Genomic DNA, 18,651 nt, shown 5'->3' with positions numbered 1-18,651 from the left:
ATTTGAGAACAGTGGAATGTTTTATCAGAGTTTTTATTGTAGAAAATCGGAACCAAAGCACTGAAAAAGTTTGTATATTTTTGTTTTTAATAAATGCGTTTGTTTTTTTTTGGAAAACCTGATGCGGCCCAGCCTTGCCCAGACCCTAGCTCCAGTGGCCCCCATGTAGATTGAGTTTGAGACCCCTGATGTAAATCATTCAGTCTATCAAAAAGAGTGCTTGTTCATGCACTACTTCCTCTTCTCCGCAGGGGGCAACAGTGAGGCCACAATGAAGCTGGCATTTACATAAATGTTAGTATAACAAACACGTTACAGTCAAAATGCGACCGAATAACGTTCCCCTACACAGATTACAACACAAGACAAGAATGAGAAATAAAGTTTTAAACTAAAGACATTTGTTATGTCGTACACACTCCTACCTCTCCCATAGAGACCGCGAATAAAAGGGAAGTAGGAAGTAGTGGCCAAAAGTTATATACACAGGAAGTGTTGCACTAATTAGGAGCAGTAGTGGGTACACGGTGACGTACTTAGCGTTCCACTTCAACATGACAACACAAACACATCCCGTATTACTTAAATTAAACACAAATTTGTGTAATTAGAACATGAAGATATATAAAATATTTACAATAACATTATAACCCTGTTACACTTGTATACATTATGTACATTTCTGGATTTAAAGGGACAAGTGATGATTTTTGGAAACTCGTTCTTTGTCACAAATGTGCTTACACAATCTCCCCATCGTCTTCTTACGTAATGTACCTTTTTTTGGGAACTTTGTGAAATAGAAATTGAGTCATATAATGTTCTTTTGAGGGGATTGTTTCCCCATCTCCCCAACAAGCGTCAAACAATGACTCATCTGCTATGCTTGTTTGGGGATTCCACCATTGCTTCTAGCAAACCCATGACAAATTGAGGAATTAACAGGAGAAAAATGACTATAGGGTGTGAACAAAAGACGATAAAAACGTACAAAAAATTGACTCGTTTTTATTGCTTTTTATGACATTGCTTTTTTTAATTGTTTCGCTAAGAAGGTAATGTTTGCTCCTATCCAGCGCTATTTCAACACATGCGGGTTCTCTCTCACTTCCTGTCCGTCCCCCTTTTCCTTCCCAGCATAACACATAATACCCCAAAGTATACAGTCACAACTTGAAACGTCACAATTTGCACGTAATACTTCTGTCCACTAGATGGTGCCAACACCCAAGTACGTAACGTTTGACTGCTGTGCACACATTTATGTTAGTATATCGTAAAACTAGAGCTGTGGAATGATTAAAATTTATAATCGAATTAATCATTGTTTTCGAATTAATCAATCATGATTAATCACAATTAAAAAAATATCTATTTTCACTGTATTTTATTAACAGGACATGATACATATATATTTTTTTATATTTTACTACCAGATAGCATTATTTGTATAGCTTGTTTTACATGAATTATTTGAAGAAATAGTTCAATTGTAATATTTGAAACCCTATTATCCAGCCATCCCTTTTTTATATCACTGACCTAAATTGTTAAATGGGTTTAAATGGAGTTTTAATGGCAAAATGAGCTAGCTTCCCTGATACAAATAAGAGTACAATACATATAATAGATATAAGACACTTCAGGGCCCTAACCTCAACCATATTGGGAGAGCCTCTGTACTTTTTGCATTTCATTTTTTGCTGTCACAGAGAAAAGTATGCAGGCCCAATGTAAACAATGGATTTCAACCCAGTTCATATTTAAAGGCTGTGCCGATGCTTAATGTTACTGTTCTAACACCAGATGGCACCCTTCCCTTTGCAGTGAAACTGGCAACATTTGTTGAGTCCAAATGCCAATTACCTTAAGCTGGTAATCAATTACTTCAATCACCTTTAAGATTGCCACATGCTGTGTCTTTACAATGTCATTTTGTAAAACAAAAAGGGGATTTATTTACATTATTGTGATTGTACTTCACTATCATATTATCAAGGTAACTGTTATTTGAATTTATGATACAGTAATCCCTTGTTTATGGCGCTTAATTGTTTACAGACCATTCCACAAAGGATTCCTTCTTTATAAATTATTTTATATAACCTTTTTCTAACTTTTTAACTGCATTTTTTAACATTAATAGAGCCCTCTTGACATAAAATAACACCCCTATAGTCACCTTTACAATTGTATTACCTATTATAGCAGACAAAATAAGAGTATATAAACTATTTAGGAAATAAATAGAGTAAGACTTGTGCTTGTTGGTGTTACTATAAATGTGTTCTCTAAGGTTCTGAAATGATAGGTCGGAACAAGTGTTGGGTATCGAGTCTCGAGCAATGATGGGAAGCTGGACTAACACTGAAATTCTCATGGGATCGTTCACATTTTTTTACATTTTAATTCCTAGTTTTGATGAAGAAGCCGGCAAGCACCAACAATGTTTGGCTTACATCATGAAAAATAGCAGTTAGCAATATTTTGCAAAACAATTTCATGCAAAGGAGGGTCAACATGATTAAACAAGGCGAGATCCACCCCATTCATGTCTGCATGGATCTCCATTATGCTGTCAGTGTGTAGTGGAAGCTGACAGTGCACTGACAGCTTGTGATTGCTTTGGGTCGGTCACTGCTGCTCAGTGAGAACACAAACTGCAGATTAATACGTGCTTTCACTTTTAAGTCCCCAAATGTCTTCTTCAGCCAGGTGAGGTGCTAATTGTTTGTTCCCTGAGGTGTGCCAAACTTGCTCCGCCTCTGCTTTGTGCCAACATTCCAAAAGCAGGCAAGTTTGGAAACCATTTGAAGGATTCCAATTCTTCTGTGTGTTCAACTCAGACCTGCCAACCTTGAAGAAAAATCAAAGGATGCAGGAGGGAAACTGGGATGAATAATTAAAAAGAAAAGCTCTGTGTTGCACCTTTTCTATTTATATTGTTATTTTTGCTGTATTTTTTGCGTTTTTTTTGTTCAATTTAATTGGATGGATGGATGGATATATAGATAGATCGATAACAAATTAAATTAAATTAAATTAAATTAAATTAAATTAAATTAAATTAAATTAAATTAAATTAAATTAAATTAAAATAATAATGTGGTGAACAAATAGATGAAATCAAATATGAACAACAATGTACAAGGTAAACAGTAAATTGCACAAATAATTGAAATAATTTTGAATAAATAATAATAATTGAAAGTTTTGCGCGTGGGCTTATTTGGCATTCAGCAGTCTGATGGCCAGGGGGAAGTAGCTGTCTTAATTAAAAAAAAAAGCAATAATTAAAAAACAGGTAACTTTTGATTTAGCTTGTTTGCTTTCTTCGTAACGAGAGGACAATGGTAATTAAAGAGAAAAAGTGGAATTTAATTGCAGCGTTTATGAACAAATATGTAAAATTGACTATAGACTATTGTCTCATCAACATAGCATTACTGACACCCAGTGACCAGTAGGGATGTCCATATCCATATTTTGGTAAACAATTTTAATAATGATAATATGCTCGCTGTAGATTGCTTGACATGCACATCACATATTTAAATGGAGCATTGTTTTTTTTTTAATGGAATAGGTGACTCCCATTACATGTATTATCTGCTTGTTTTAGCTGTTTGTATATCTTTCGAATACACAGGTTTTCCCCCAAATGCGTACCTGGAGAGTACCAAAGCGTACAAGCATATTCAAGGGTCAAAATACGCACATGTTGTGCAGGTCTGTGAAGCGCGTCCTCCGTAATGACTGGTTAATTATCACGCACATAATTGTTGCCCTAGAAAGCACTCGTGGATTGTGGAGGATGAGGACCGCAGGTAAAGCATCCATGCGTTCATTTTCTACCACTTATCCTGTTCAGGATTGCTGATCCCTGCTGACTGTGGGTGAAAGGCAGATTACACCCTGGACTGGTCGCCAGTCAATCACAGGGCACATACTGTATCAGACAGACAACCATTCACACTCACACCGAGCAAAGAGTTCAACGTTTCTCAGTTTTGGTCACAAAAAAAAAAAAAACAGAGACACACCACAGCCTTTTGCACACAGCACTTTGAACTACAACTTGTACTTACCTCCAGCATTGTGACATAACTACTGCATGAGTGAATATAATTCATAAGATTAGTCTTTCTAACACTTTGCCGCCCCAGCATGATCTCATTCTTTGTTGTAAAAGTCCTTAATGCTTATATTACGGCACCTTCTGGTGAGGATTTGAGTGTATTACGGCAATTTAATAGGTTTAACTGTTTGAATTAAAGAACAGTACACTAAAAAAAACTATGCAATAATTTGCTTTGCAACTGTATATATACATAAGAAACTATATGTGTCAACAAATTGCGCCTCTTGGTGAAGGATTTTGCTGTTTACTATAAGGCGTGGCTCATCTGCTGTGGCCGGCTGACAGATGATCTGCTTATAGGATTTACTGGAAGGTGCCAGGCTGCCTGGATAAATGTGTGGTGTGCTCTGCTACTCTCTCCCGAGGTCACTCCGACTTGACCCCCAAGGTTAATCTGAACAAGTTTCAAACCAGTTCTGTGCCATGTAGTCCAAATTCAACATAGGGGACTTTATGCTTTCTTTTTGGGTGTACAGTGGACCCCTGTTTCTTTTTTTTTTTTCCTTAATATTTAGACTTTATCTTCGTAAAATTACACCAGTTTTTTTCGCAATTTTTGCCGGCTTTACAAAACATCAAAGTATTTCAACCCCTGGCAACTTAATTAATTATTATTAGAATATATTTTATATATTCCATCCATCCATCCCTTTTTTTAATCGGGAATAAAATAAATGATGAATGAAGAAGGAGATGTGTTTTCTGGGGTATAACTTTTTAAATGTGTATTTTAAATATCTTAATACTTCACTGAAATAGTAATCGGTGAAGCAATGGTACATGTATGTTGTATATTTCACCTGTATTATCACGTATTTATAAATGATTACAGAATATTTAAAATATATATAAATATATATATAAATACATTTTATTTAAAATATTTAAAATATATAAATATTTAAAATATTTAAAATATATAAATATTTAAAATATTTAAAATATATAAATATTTAAAATATTTAAAATATATAAATATTTAAAATATTTAAAATAAAATCTATTTATATATACAATATTTTAAATATTTTAAATATTTATTAAGTTTGATTAATGTTCATGTTAAAGGTTAAATAACTGTTAATAGTTATCCTCTCTATCCGTGTGGAAGTGGTAAGTTTTTGGCTATTTAAGTTTAAAGGAAATAACTTGAAGGCTACCGTTTAGGTGGCTAGCTCTCTAGTTTGCGAGTTAGCATGTGTCTCAAGACCCTGCAGTTGCGCAATATGTTGTAAATAAAAAGAGTATAAATGTGACTATAGTCGTGTTTTGTCATGTCTACAGGGCTCTAATAATGCTTTGTTCATTTTAATCTGAAAAAAATCATTTGTCTACCCACCAACTATATGTGCTTTCTTAAGTTTTTATTATTTGCCGTTTTATTATTATGATTATATTTATGTATTTATTACTGATTTTCTTTATTCTTAATTTGTTTATTTATTTTTCATCTTATATTGTGTAGAAAAATAAAAAGTAAGATATTTGAGACCAGTGGAATGTTTTATCAGAGCTTTTCTTGTAGAAAATCGGAACCAAAGCAAAGTTTATTAATTTTTCTGTTTTTAATAAATGCGTTTTGTTTTTTCCGAAAACCTCGCCTCGCCCAGACCCTAGCTCCAGTGTCCCCCAAGTAAATTGAGTTTGAGACCCCTGACGTATACAAAACAAACAAACAAGCACCGTAAGGGTTTTCCTTTTTTGTCTGAATGGCCTACTTGTTTTCAGTACTTTGCAGTACACAAAGGCCATGACATTATCTGTCTGCAACATTTTACCAATGGAGAACTTTGACCCCCGCGACCCTTGTGAGGATAAGCGGCAGAAATTGAATGAATGAATGAACTTTGATCTGTATTCTAATAACAGTCGCCTGCATTATCAGAAGTATTCTTGTGGGACACCTACATATGTTATCGTCCTTGACATAATGCACTATGGCTAGAAATGAAGTGTCACCGCCATCGCAGTCAATAGCCAACAGCCGGCTCTGTGATGTAATAATGCCTTTATTGTTGTTGCCGATAAACTTCCATGATATCCTATCAAGGATAAATTCATGATACTGGATTACATCCTATTCATAATACCACAACATAAATGAAAGTAGATCACCAGGAAATTCCTTACATCATTACGTTACTTAGTTTCTATTCCATGGAAAAAACATCTAATTCACCATAAGTTGTTTATTTATAAATATGTACTAATACAACTGTAAAAAAATCTGTATATTTATATTTTTACATGTTTATGTCTTTATGCTTGACTGATAATGTTTTATTTTTTGCACTTTGATTTCAGGGTGATTGGGTGCTGTGACCTGCTAACAACTCTGACTCTGTTTATCAGTCATCTTATATTATCATTCATTAGTGGTGAGTACTACTACATTTTATATTTTTAATGCGTTACGTGGGGCGGCACGGTGGTCAAGTGGTTAGCGTGCAGACCTCACAGCTAAGAGACCAGGGTTCAATTCCACCCACGGCCACTCCTGTGTTGAATTTGCATGTTCTCCCCGTGCATGCGTGGGGTTTTCTCCGGGTACTCCGGTTTCCTCCCACATTCCAAAAACATGCTAGGTTAATTAGCGACTCCAAATTGTCCATAGGTATGAATGTGAGTGTGAATGGTTGTTTGTCTATATGTGTCCTGTGATTGGCTGGCTGGCCACCAGTCCAGGGTGTACCCCGCCTCTCGCTCGAAGACAGCTGGGATAGGCTCCAGCACCCCCGCGACCCTCGTGAGGAAAAGCGGTAGAAAATGAATGAATGAATGAATGAAATAAATGCGTTAAGTGTGTGAGGCATATTTAAGGCTTAAACCTAGATTGTGTCATGAGTGAACAATGGTAATTGAAGAGAGAATCTGTCAACGTCAGGCTAGGAGGGGAGGAGGGGTTTGGAGGGGTGGAAAAACAGCCATTTTTATGGGTGTATCTTGTAGAAATCCTCCCCCCTGAGGACTCTAAGTCGGTTTCGAATAGAAGATAAGCGAATCTTAAAGAACCAAATCATAGCATGAGAACCAGATTGTTTATTCCTGACAACAATACCTAATACAGAGGTCCGGGCTTATCTGCAGTCCCTGTATACCTACAAGTAAGCGGGTCTTATTACAGCGCAGCTGCAAAAAAAAGCACCATTCTTTTCCCTGCCCGGCGTTTTTTACACTCAAGATTGTATAAGAAGCTGGAGTCCTGGACCAATCAGCTTTTGCCACTGCTTTTGCTTGAACCGCTTCTTTCGTAGTTTCGTTTGTTCGCAGGGGCATGAAGGCGTCTGGAACATTCTGCTTTTCCTTTGTTGCTGTCATATGCGTACCTGATGTTTCCACCTTAATTGTCAGTTGTCACGTTAGTCCTTTTTTTTTGTGTGGGTGCGTGTATAAGTATCTTTTGTCTGTATTTGTGAGACTATGTGTTTGTTTTAGCTTTTATCTTTAGCTAGCAAAACACTGTGCTGGTACTATATGATGTGTTTGCATAACATTTCTGATTGTGTAAACCTATAGATCTCACAGAGTTACTGTATTTATGAAAAAAAATAGTTTTAAAAAATACTTATGGTGCATTTTTGCACCTGTGTATCCTGTATAACCTACTTGGCAGAAGTATTAGTACCGGACTTTGAAGTGAGGCAAGAAGCGAGTCCACCCAGCGTGCGTTTGCATGCTGACACAACACAATCTGCTTTAAAATATGCCAAAAACCTATTCAAATTGCAAAGGTAGGATGCACATGATTTATAAATAGTATAAGGTTTACAGTGTATCAGCTGCACACATGTGCGTATGTGTAGGCGTGTGTGCAGACTGGACAGGACAAAGGGAGCGAGCGGGGCAGAACAATGGTAAGGCCTTGCGGTGGAACTGAAGCGAGACAGTAAGTCTGCAGGCCTTACGGTCGCTGAGTCCCAGGAGGAACCGCTAGCGCCACACAGGAAAGGTTTTTCTGAAGCACACTCACACACACACATAAACACACACACTTGCACAACATACAAAACCCACATTGATACAGACAATAGCGAACAATAGAGGCCCCCATCCTGGCCAAACCCTGGACATGTCTCTGTTATAACTCCAGGGACCCATCCCACACAGACTCTGAACACGCCGTCCTGGCAGAGACACGCCAGACGAGGGCAAAGATCCTCCGAAAATTCACTGGAGGTCTGACGGATTCAGACTTGCTCGCTTCATTCCGACGTTTAGTACCGGATAAGGCCGGTTTCTGTCATATATCACCGCTTCTAGTGCGTCAGCAGTGGAAATAAGACGCAGCGCAGCAATTATGGTCACCAGTTGTTTATTATGGTCGATGATTATCTGTTGGCAACTTTTGAGCAAGCATTCTTGGTAAACGGTCATAGTTTATTTGTTTTGGACATGCTTAGTAAAGAACATCACATGTTCACACTTGCACAATTGTCCAAAAAGGAGTAGGAAGAAGCAGAGTTTATTTAATTATACCCCTTTTTCTTGGTTCTTTAACATATTGTGAAATGATCATAGGGGTATGTTATTACATATTACACTAATTTGCTTTGTCAGTAACAACAGATGATGTTTTTTTTTCCTGATTGCTTAAAGCAGGGGTCTCAAACACACGGCCCCCGGGCCAAATGTGTTCCGCAGGACACTAGTTTGAGGCCCCCGCCTTGATATGAAAATTTAAGCACAAGTTTGATATGGATGCTGTATGGTATCATGTACCCAGAAAAAAATTATTACGTTTGATTCATGTTCATGTTAAAGGTTAAATAACTGTCAGTAACAACAGATGATGTTTTTTCCTGATAGCTTAAAGTATACACTCGTCATCAACATTGTGAGACCAGTTCAAAAATTGCAAGAATTGACATTTTAGACTGTTGGATCTTCAAGAGGTTCTAAGTAGAGCTTCAAAATGCAAAAAAAAAAAAAAAGAAATTAGAGTGAGACAATGCATTTTTGAGTAAGCAAAACAACCATTAAACTTCCCCACTGAGAGACGAATAAAGGCATATCTTATCTTATGTTTATTGTTGATAAATCCCAAATTATGGTGAAGATTGCAGCCATTTTCATCACATAAACAACAATAAACAGCTGATAAATTTGTATGGTTGGATTTTTCCATTTTCTTATGCAAATGCATTACTCTTTCAAAAATACTCCTAACTCCTTAATTAAGTCACAAGAATAATAACTAACTAGAAATACATTTCTCATCACTGAAATCCGACCAAAACTGCGCTGTCGCTTTAAGAGAAACAAACTAAAACTCATGACCCCAAAGCCAATAACATCATTCTTTCAACTTTATTAAGTTCGTTAGTTTAATGTAATTATTTCAGATGCTGTAAACTAGAGCTTCCCAAAATTCCTCAAACTTACCACTTCAGACATTTGACCTGAAGCCATGTTGTTATTATGTTAATTGAGTGGTTAGCATGCAGGCCGCACAGCTAGGAGACTCGAGTTCAATTCCACTCTCGGCCATCTCTGTGTGTAGTTTGCATGTTCTCCCCGTGCATGCGTGGGTTTTCTCCGGGTACTCCGGTTTCCTGCTACATTCCAACAAAACATGCTAGGTTAGGCATTAAAGTGCACTCAGAATTTTGAGTGTTTGGCACTAATTGGTTTTTCATTTTTATTCACACACCCCCATGGGAATTGATGTACCCCACTTTGGCAACCGCTGCTGTAAACCAGTGCGTTGATTTTGTTTTTCTTGTGTTTTATTTTATTTTATTTTATTTTATTTTATTTTATTTTATTTTATTTTATTTTATTTTATTTTATTTTATTTTATTTTATTTTACATTAGATTTTATTATTATATTATATTATATTACATTATATTACATTAGATTTTATTATATTAAATTATATTAGATTAGATTTTATTATTATATTAGATTATATTAGATTACATTACATTTTATATTTATATAAATATATTATTATATTTATATATTATTATTACATTACATTACATTACATTACATTACATTATAGAGGGTGCAGACAGAACATCTAGAAAAACATTTCCAGACAACAAATACACCCAATTCCAGGAATCTATCTTTCATTATCTTCCTGACTCTAGTGTATTCCCGTCATGAGCTCATCCGGACGTAGGGAAAAAAAGAAACCTGTGAGCGAGACAGCGCGGCGCGGTTGTTCAAGTGCCCCTTCTTTCCTGCACTCATCCTCACAAAACATTGAATTTCTTCCTGTATGTATGCAGCTTGCATCACCGCAGCCTTCTGACCTTCGCCTTGCGATGAGCAGCCTGCCAGCTGCTTCTGACACGTGCGGGACAAAATAGGGCGCTACTTTTGCTTTGGTGATCACACACTCTACAGCGAGGTCAACTTTGTCAGTTTGAGCTGAGGAGGAGGGTGCTGGATGGTAACCATGGTAACTCAATGTGGCATTGCATGCAGGGATGACCACTGTTACACACGCCTTTGCCATCAAGAGATCATATGACAGCGTGAATACATGACAGAAAATTAAACCACATTTTTGTGAAGATTATGGCTTTTAAAGGCGATGTAACTGGTCCAACTGGTCTCACAATGTTGATGACGAGTGTATACTTTAAGCCAGGGGACTCAAACTCAATTTACTTGGGGGCCACTGGAGCTCGGGTCTGGGTGAGACTGGGCCGCATCAGGTTTTCCAAAAAAAAAACAACAAAAAAAACGCATTTATTAAAAACAAAAAAATGTAAAAAACTTTGCTTTGGTTCCAATTTTCTACAATAAAAGCTCTGATAAAACATTCCACTGTTTTCAAATATCTTAATTTGTATTTTTCTACACAAAATAAGATGAAAAATAAATAAACAAATCAAGAATAAAGAAAATCAATCAATCAGTAATAAATAAATAAATATAATAATAATAATAAAACGGCAAATAACAAAAACTTAAGAAATCACATATATTTGGTGGGTAGACAAATTATTTTTTTCAGATTAAAATGAACAAAGCATTATTAGAGCCCTGTAGACATGACAAAACACGACTATAGTCACATTTATACTTTTTATTTACAACATATTGCGCAACTGCAGGGTCTTGAGACACATGCTAACTCGCAAACTAGAGAGCTAGCGACCTAAACGGTAGCCTCCAAGTTATTTCCTTTCAACTTAAATAGCCAAAAACTTACCACTTCCACACGGATAGGGAGGATAACTATTAACAGTTATTTAACCTTTAACATGAACATGAATCAAACGTAATAATTTTTTCTGAGTACATGATACCATACAGCATCCATATCAAACTTGCGCTTAAACTTTCATATCAAGGCGGGGGCCTCAAACTAGTGTCCTGCGGGCCACATTTGGCCCGCGGGCCGAGTGTTTGAGACCCCTGGTCTATAGTCTATTTTACATGTGTTATTTGTTCATAAATGCTGCAATTACATCCCCATTTTTCCTCTTTAATTACCATTGTTCAAAATTATTTAAATTATTTGTGCAATTTACTGTTTACGCTGTACATTGTTGTTCATATTTGATGTCATCTATTATTTAAGCTTTAAGCTATCAGGGAAAAAAAACATCATCTGTTGTTACTGACAAAGCAAATTAGCGTAATATGTAATAACATATCCCTATGATCATTTCACAATATGTTAAAGAACCAGGAAAAATGAACCTCCGTCCTTGAAACTAAATGCAGTTTGCCTTTATGACAGAATCTTCCGGTGACAATGCTGACTAATCCTAAACCAGTGTACCTAACGCTTGTTTCCTCATGAGAGATCTCGGTTTGAACCGGTCTACACTGGAATGGAGTCGTCTTGTCTACCACTCCCTGCGCTGTAGTCACTGATATAGCGTCTGCCTGCGTCACCCTCTTACTCTGCTCTTTCTTCTGCTCTTACGAGGTACTCTAACGAGGAAAACAGTTTAACCTTTGAAAGAATGTGGTCATGTCTTGTTTGGACTGCTCAGACAGGCAACGTCCCATTTAAAAAAAAATAAATAAATAAATAAATTTTACAGGAAACAACATTTCTAGTCCTGATGTCTTATATTATTTAATTCATATCAAAGATTTTTTTTTTCACTAAAGCAAATATAAATAAATAATTGTACCAATCGTCGAACCAAATATATCTTAATAATTATCTTAATTATCTTAATATCTTATAACTTAATCATGTTTCAGACGTATATTAATGAATAAATCATTCTGTTTCGTGGTTGAATGCGGCCTATTATCAGTCAATATATATGAATATTTAAGCAAACTGTATTTTTTTTTTCAGTCCTTTGTATTAAGTTGTGGACACCAAAAGAGCAGCTACACACAATAACCAGAACTGAAAGCTTTCTAGATCTTCCAGAATCTACACCTATTCCAGCTCTACTTCTTTGGATTTTGTGCTTCTGGGAAAACGGTCGCCGACAGTGCATGCCCATATAAAGAAGCCCGCCCTATGTGTGACATCACAAACGTCCAGTTTTACAACGCCCTCTGAAACTGAGCGTTTTGAGCCATCCCGAACTTCCAAAGGCGCAAATCTCATTATCTGGAACTTAAGCATTGTGTAACATGAGAATACAACATTCTATCTACATTTATTGGTCATAAAAGTGGAAAAATCATAATTGGATCCCTTTAATCATTTTCAAGCAAAAAAATGCAGGATTTTGTGCTTCTGGAAAAACGATCTGTTTTAATTTATTCCACCCACCCAGCCTACAGTGCATGCCCATATAAAGAAGCCCGCCTATGTGTGACATCACAAACGTCCAGTTTTACAACGCCCTCTGAAATCGAGCATTTTGAGCCATCCCGAACTTCATCCAGGGCTAACTTCCAAATGCGCAAACCTCATTATCTGGAACTTAAACATTGTCAGGTGTCAGTAATGTTAGTTTAATGTTTGTTTTGGTGACACACAAGCACCAGACTTGATCGCCCTAACAACAAACCTTATAGAAGATTTCTATTACAGCAGAACTTTGGTTAGTGTATGCCCCGGTTAGCATTTTTTTTCACTTAACATTGAAAATTTATGGATGCGTTCTCCGGTTAGTGTACAATCTGGCGCACATCTTTTTGTGTTATTAATACACTGTGTGAGTCCACGTTTATTCTTAATGTTTTTTTTTTAATCAGAAAATATCCTTAGCTTGTTAGCTTGCTAACAAAATGGCAAGAGCCGGAAGTGAGCAATGTTAAGTTGTTCCCAAAGACACAATGTTAACGCGAAATGAACCACCACCGCCAACTGGATTTTTTTTACTTTCAAGTTATTTCTTGAAAGTAATAGTTTTTCTCATTTTTAAAATTAAAACGCTACCACTTTAGCTTCTGTCTTCCTCAACTTTCGTCCAGGTTTGGAAGACTGTCTGCCACTGTGTCTGTTGACATGAAAGCATTCGCCGTTTCTAAGGCTGATGAAAGGCAGGAAGAGGGTGGGAGAGGACAAGACCTTGTCCAGTACAGCAATACCGCCTAGACAATTGCTTTGAATATTTACCTTTCTTTTCCTGAACAATTGGATAGCACTGCAAGGGTGCGCGGGGGAGCATAAAAAAGCCGGCTGGTGTGACATACACGAGCCAAACAAATGACACAGCTGAGTGATAACGCTGCAAAAATAGTCCACAGGGTTTAAACTATTGTGTGGGTGAAACACATGAATAGATAAGTTCATATACTAACTTTCATACCTGTTAACTCTCCTGTTTTCTTAGGAAATGTCCGTACTTCTCTAACATTGCCCTTTTAAATTTTTTTCATAAAGTTCCTCTATGTTTACATTTATCAAAAAAAGAATTAGCATAAAAATGGAGGTACCTACAGAACCATGATTATCCCTGTTAATAATTATTGGACAGGCTTCATTTGTATATGGATGAAAATCCAGGCTAACCAGGCATTTGCCTGGGGCCGAGGCTTTTAGGGATCTCTCAGGGGGGCCCCCTGCTAGTGAAAGTATTAGCTCAATTTTGCTAGCTAAAGAATAAAGCTAAAAAACAAACACATAGTCTTCACAAATACAGACAAAAGATACTTATACACGCACCCGAAAAAGGAACGCATATGACAGCTTGCTTTGCAACAAAGGAAAAGCAGAATGTTCCAGACGCCTTGATGCCCCTGCAAAGGAAAAGACGCCCTGATGCCCTAGCGAACAAACAAAAGCGGAAACACCATGAAAGCGGTTCAAGCAAAGGCAGTGGCGAAAGCTGATTGGTCCAGGATTCCAGCCTTTTATACAATCTTGAGTGTATAAAAGGCCGGGCAGGGAAAGGAAGGGTGCTTTTTTTCCAGCTGCGCTGTAATAAGACACGCTTACTTGTAGGCATACAGGGACTGCAGAGAAGCCCGGATGTCTGTATTAGGTATTGTTGTCAGGAATAAACAATTATACAATCTTGAGTGTATAAAAGGCCGGACAGGGAAAGGAAAGTTGATTTTTTGCAGCTTCGCTGTAGTAAGACATGCTTACTTGTAGGCATACAGGAACTGCAGATAAGCCCAGATGTCTGTATTAGGTATTGTTGTCAGGAATAAACAATTATACAATCTTGAGTGTATAAAAGGCCGGGCAGGGAAAGGAAGGGTGCTTTTTTGCAGCTGTGCTGTAATAAAACCCGCTTTCTTGTAGGTATACAGGGTCTGCAGATAAGCCCGGATGTCTGTATTAGGTATTGTTGTCAGGAATAAACAATTATACAATCTTGAGTGTATAAAAGGCCGGGCAGGGAAAGGAAGGGTGCTTTTTTGCAGCTGTGCTGTAATAAAACTCGCTTTCTTATAGGTATACAGGGTCTGCAGATAAGCCCGGATGTCTGTATTAGGTATTGTTGTCAGAAATAAACAATTATACAATCTTGAGTGTATAAAAGGCCGGGCAGGGAAAGGACGGTTGATTTTTTGCAGTTGCGCTGTAATAAGACCCGCTTACTTGTAGGCATACAGGGACTGCAGATAAGCCCAGATGTCTGTATTAAGTATTGTTGTCAGAAATAAACAATCTGGGTCTCATTACTATGATTTGGTTCTTTAAATGTCCCCGGCGTCCCAGAAATTCCATCCATACCGCTTATCCTTGTGACGGTCGCGGGCATGCTGGAGCCTATGTGCCAGAAATTGTGTGCAAAAACAAATTTTTTTCTGTGTGCACGGGCGGGGTGGGGGTCCATGAATAGCTTGCTTTTAGCCCCCAAGGACCCTTGACAGGTGGTTTAGAGGTGCTTTTTTTATGTATTCGGGGCTTTTCATTTTATGTCGTTTGTTCTTTTGCCAAATGGCCCCCGGGCCGCACTTTGGACACGTTTAACTTGCCTTCTGTTGATGTCACTTGTACTGTACATAACTCATCCGTGACTGAAAAGAGCACACTCCCGAGGGCGAGCATACTGTATCTCCCAGCACATGTGAGAGGCACACCAGTGGCGTCATGCTTAACAGCGGCAAGGAACTGGTTTGAGCCGGCAGTGGGGACTGTCAAAGCAAGCAGATTAGGAGGCAACCGCTCAAACGACCCGTCTGCTGCAAGCCTGCTGACGAAAAGCTGTAAAACTCAGCAAAAAAAAAAATGTTCTAAATATTAAAAAAAAAACTTATGGATCCTAGCAATGGATCAGTCATTATGATTCTGTTGAGAAGGGATCACAACAGCAAAACACGGACATGTCCAAAGCCTGTAATGCTACTTTAACAGGCTCTTATCTGGAGAGGAGAGATGATTAAATAGACTCCAGCACAAACATCACCGTGCGGAGGAATCACCCCCCCGCCCTGCCCAGCCTGAGCTGAACTGGTTCTCGCCGGTCTGATGTGGCGCACGGCTGTATGAGGGAAACCCAGGGAGGCGTGATCACATCCTTGTGTGAGTAATACTGCCCCTTTTCAAAGAGCATGTATCATCAGAACAAAGAGCAAACAAAAGAATGCAAGCTAGAAATGTGCTAAGCTATGCTTTATTAGGAAGAATTTAGGCCGGGTTATGACTCACAACTACAATCATATATTGATCAACTTGATGAGTTATGTTTATATTACATTTCTGGATATGTTCAAATATATTTCCGCTTATGTCCAAACTTTTTGATATACAGTACTATATATATTTTAGATTTATATTACTATGTACAGTATATTCAATATAAAAAATATGTATTATATTCATTTTTATTTTATTTTATGAAGTACTTAGGTGACAAATGATATATCTGATTAATAATGATTTTTTTTAATTTATAGAATATGCGAAGGGCCAATAAAAAACAATATATGGATATGTTCAAATGTATTTCCACTTATGTCCAAACTTTTTGATATACAGCACTATATATATATTAGATTTATATTACTATGTACAGTATACTCAATATAATAAAATATATATTATATTAATTTTTATTTTATTTTATGAAGTACTTAGGTGACAAATGATATATCTCATTAATAATGTATTTTTTTTATTATTTTTAGAATATGCGAAGAGCCAATAAAAAACAAGTTGCCACCCGGAATCGCCTGCTGAGTGCATGCACTTTGGACTCGGTACATGACAAAAATAAAATATATTTTTTTACTATATATTTATATTTTAGATTTATATTACTATGTACAGTATATTCAATATAATAAAATATGTATTATATTAATTTTTATTTTATTTTATGAAGTACTTGGGTGGCAAATGATATATCTCATTAATAATGTATTTTTTTTTTTTTTGGAATATGCGAAGGACCAATAAAAAACAAGCTGTGCACCCGGAATCGCCTGCTGAGTGCATGCACTTTGGACTTACATAAATAATAAAATCATAGTGATGTCATATTTTTTATATGTATATTGCATGATTATTATCATTTCCTTAAGATCAATATTTTGTTATATTATCTTTATTTTTTTACATAAAAATAGATACATTGTGTAGTGACGGTTTTCACTGTGGTGCCTTCAAGGTCACTCTCTCCCCCTTCACTTGATACTTTTACTTGTTGGCTGTATGGGGTCCAGTTATTGTTTTAGTTTATATTTACATTACCTTTATGGATGTAAATATATTACATAAAAACATGATGAAAGCACATAAGCACACATTTGACTTGTGTATACAAAGCAATTTATTAAAAATGACAAGGGAAAAAACATCATTCATGGAAATCATTGTGCAGTGTTGACATGACAGTGACATTTCAGAGCCACTATATTAATATGAAAATGTATTCATAGTGACAAGTGTCCATTTGCAAAAAGACAAGGCATGTGTTTCAGGACAGGCATCCACGAAGGTTCTTCTGGCACTAAAAAAAAAAAAAAAGTCAAATGTTGCAGCTTTTTCCAACCAGCACCATCACAGAGGTGTCGATCCTTTTGTTGTGTCGTACTGATTCACAGTGGAGAATTCGTGGTGTCCTTCATATCTCCAGTTAGCTTATCTAGTTCCATCCGCTCGTAGCGGGACTCCCGGTCGCCTTGGGCGGGAGCAGGTGGCCTCGCGGGCGGGCTCTTGCAAGCATCCCATCCCGGGGAGCGAGCGAGCGAGCGAGCGAGCGAGCGCGTCTCGGGCTCCAAAGTCGAGCCGAAAAAGAGAAGACACAGGCGGCTAAATCGATCAGCGCAGTTTGAGCAGGTGTCGGAGCATGCCTGCGATCTGGAGGAACTTGTCCTTCTTCCGCTGTTTCAGAGCCATGAGCGCCCGGGCCGTCTCCTCCGGGTCGTGCGAGTAGGAGAAGATGCTCCTGACGCGCTCCTCCGCCTTCATGTCGCCCGTCTTCTGGAAGAGTCTAGTCAGGGCGTCTTGGCTCACGTTGTCGAAAATGTTCGCCACGGCCTTCTTGCGGTGCGCCGTGTCGAACTTGTTGCCGTGGACGGTGGGGCTCACCCGCCGGCAGTCTGAAGACACATACGTGGACATGTCGGCTCTTGGGGTCTGCGGTTGCGTCGACGAGACCGGAGCGGCTTGCTGAGGAGGCGAGAGTGAGTGACAAGAGAGTCGAGGCTGCGTGTTTTTATGCTGCAGCTGTGGGATGACGTCATCAGTCGGGAAGCAGAGAGAGATGACGCTCGCTTCCGTTTGGAGCGTAGACTAGCTGCTATTCTCCAAACTACGGCGTAAAATTGCCTCATCCTTTGTCTGAAATGCAATGAATAATCCCATTTTAGGATAGCATAATAGTCAATTATATATTATAATACAAGCTGTTGATGTTCGCTAAATACAAGGATGAAGAGTCTTGAACCAGTCATGATGTGCTATATATATCACTATATTGACACTTACTATGGTACCCATTATGGCATTGGATGCTCATATCACCTCCTACTTTGGTACATGACAAAAATAAAATGAAAAAAAAAGAAAAAAAAATTAATTAAAAAAAATTATATTAGGAAAGCAGGAAGTGAACAAAGTAATCTTGTTCCCACATTGTGTCTATGGCAGGGGTCTCAAACTCCATTTACTTGGGGGCCACTGGAGCTAGGGTCTGGGTGAGACTGGGCCACAACCGGTTTCCCCCC

At 37.7% G+C, this 18,651-nt stretch overlaps 1 protein-coding gene across 1 annotated transcript; it reads right to left on the bottom strand.

The window, feature by feature from the left end:
* Positions 1–17,234: 17,234 nt before the first annotated feature.
* tcima (transcriptional and immune response regulator a) lies at positions 17,235–18,121 on the bottom strand. The gene has a single exon (XM_058071839.2). It carries the CDS (start codon positions 18,044–18,046, stop codon positions 17,744–17,746), a length of 303 nt encoding a protein of 100 aa, XP_057927822.2. The 5' UTR covers positions 18,047–18,121; the 3' UTR covers positions 17,235–17,743.
* Positions 18,122–18,651: the final 530 nt, after the last annotated feature.

This window comes from Doryrhamphus excisus, linkage group LG3 (assembly GCF_037039965.1).
Source record: "Doryrhamphus excisus strain RoL-2023G ecotype Guam linkage group LG3, RoL_Dexc_Guam_v1.1, whole genome shotgun sequence".
In the NCBI taxonomy this organism is placed as follows: domain Eukaryota; kingdom Metazoa; phylum Chordata; class Actinopteri; order Syngnathiformes; family Syngnathidae; genus Doryrhamphus; species Doryrhamphus excisus.
The sequence above is the reverse complement of the archived record's forward strand: the minus strand, read 5'-3'. Positions and strand labels throughout refer to the sequence as shown.

Excerpts from the sequence above, each read along its gene's own strand:
- tcima (XM_058071839.2), bottom strand. The coding sequence starts at position 18,046 with ATGTCCACGTATGTGTCTTCAGACTGCCGGCGGGTGAGCCCCACCGTC.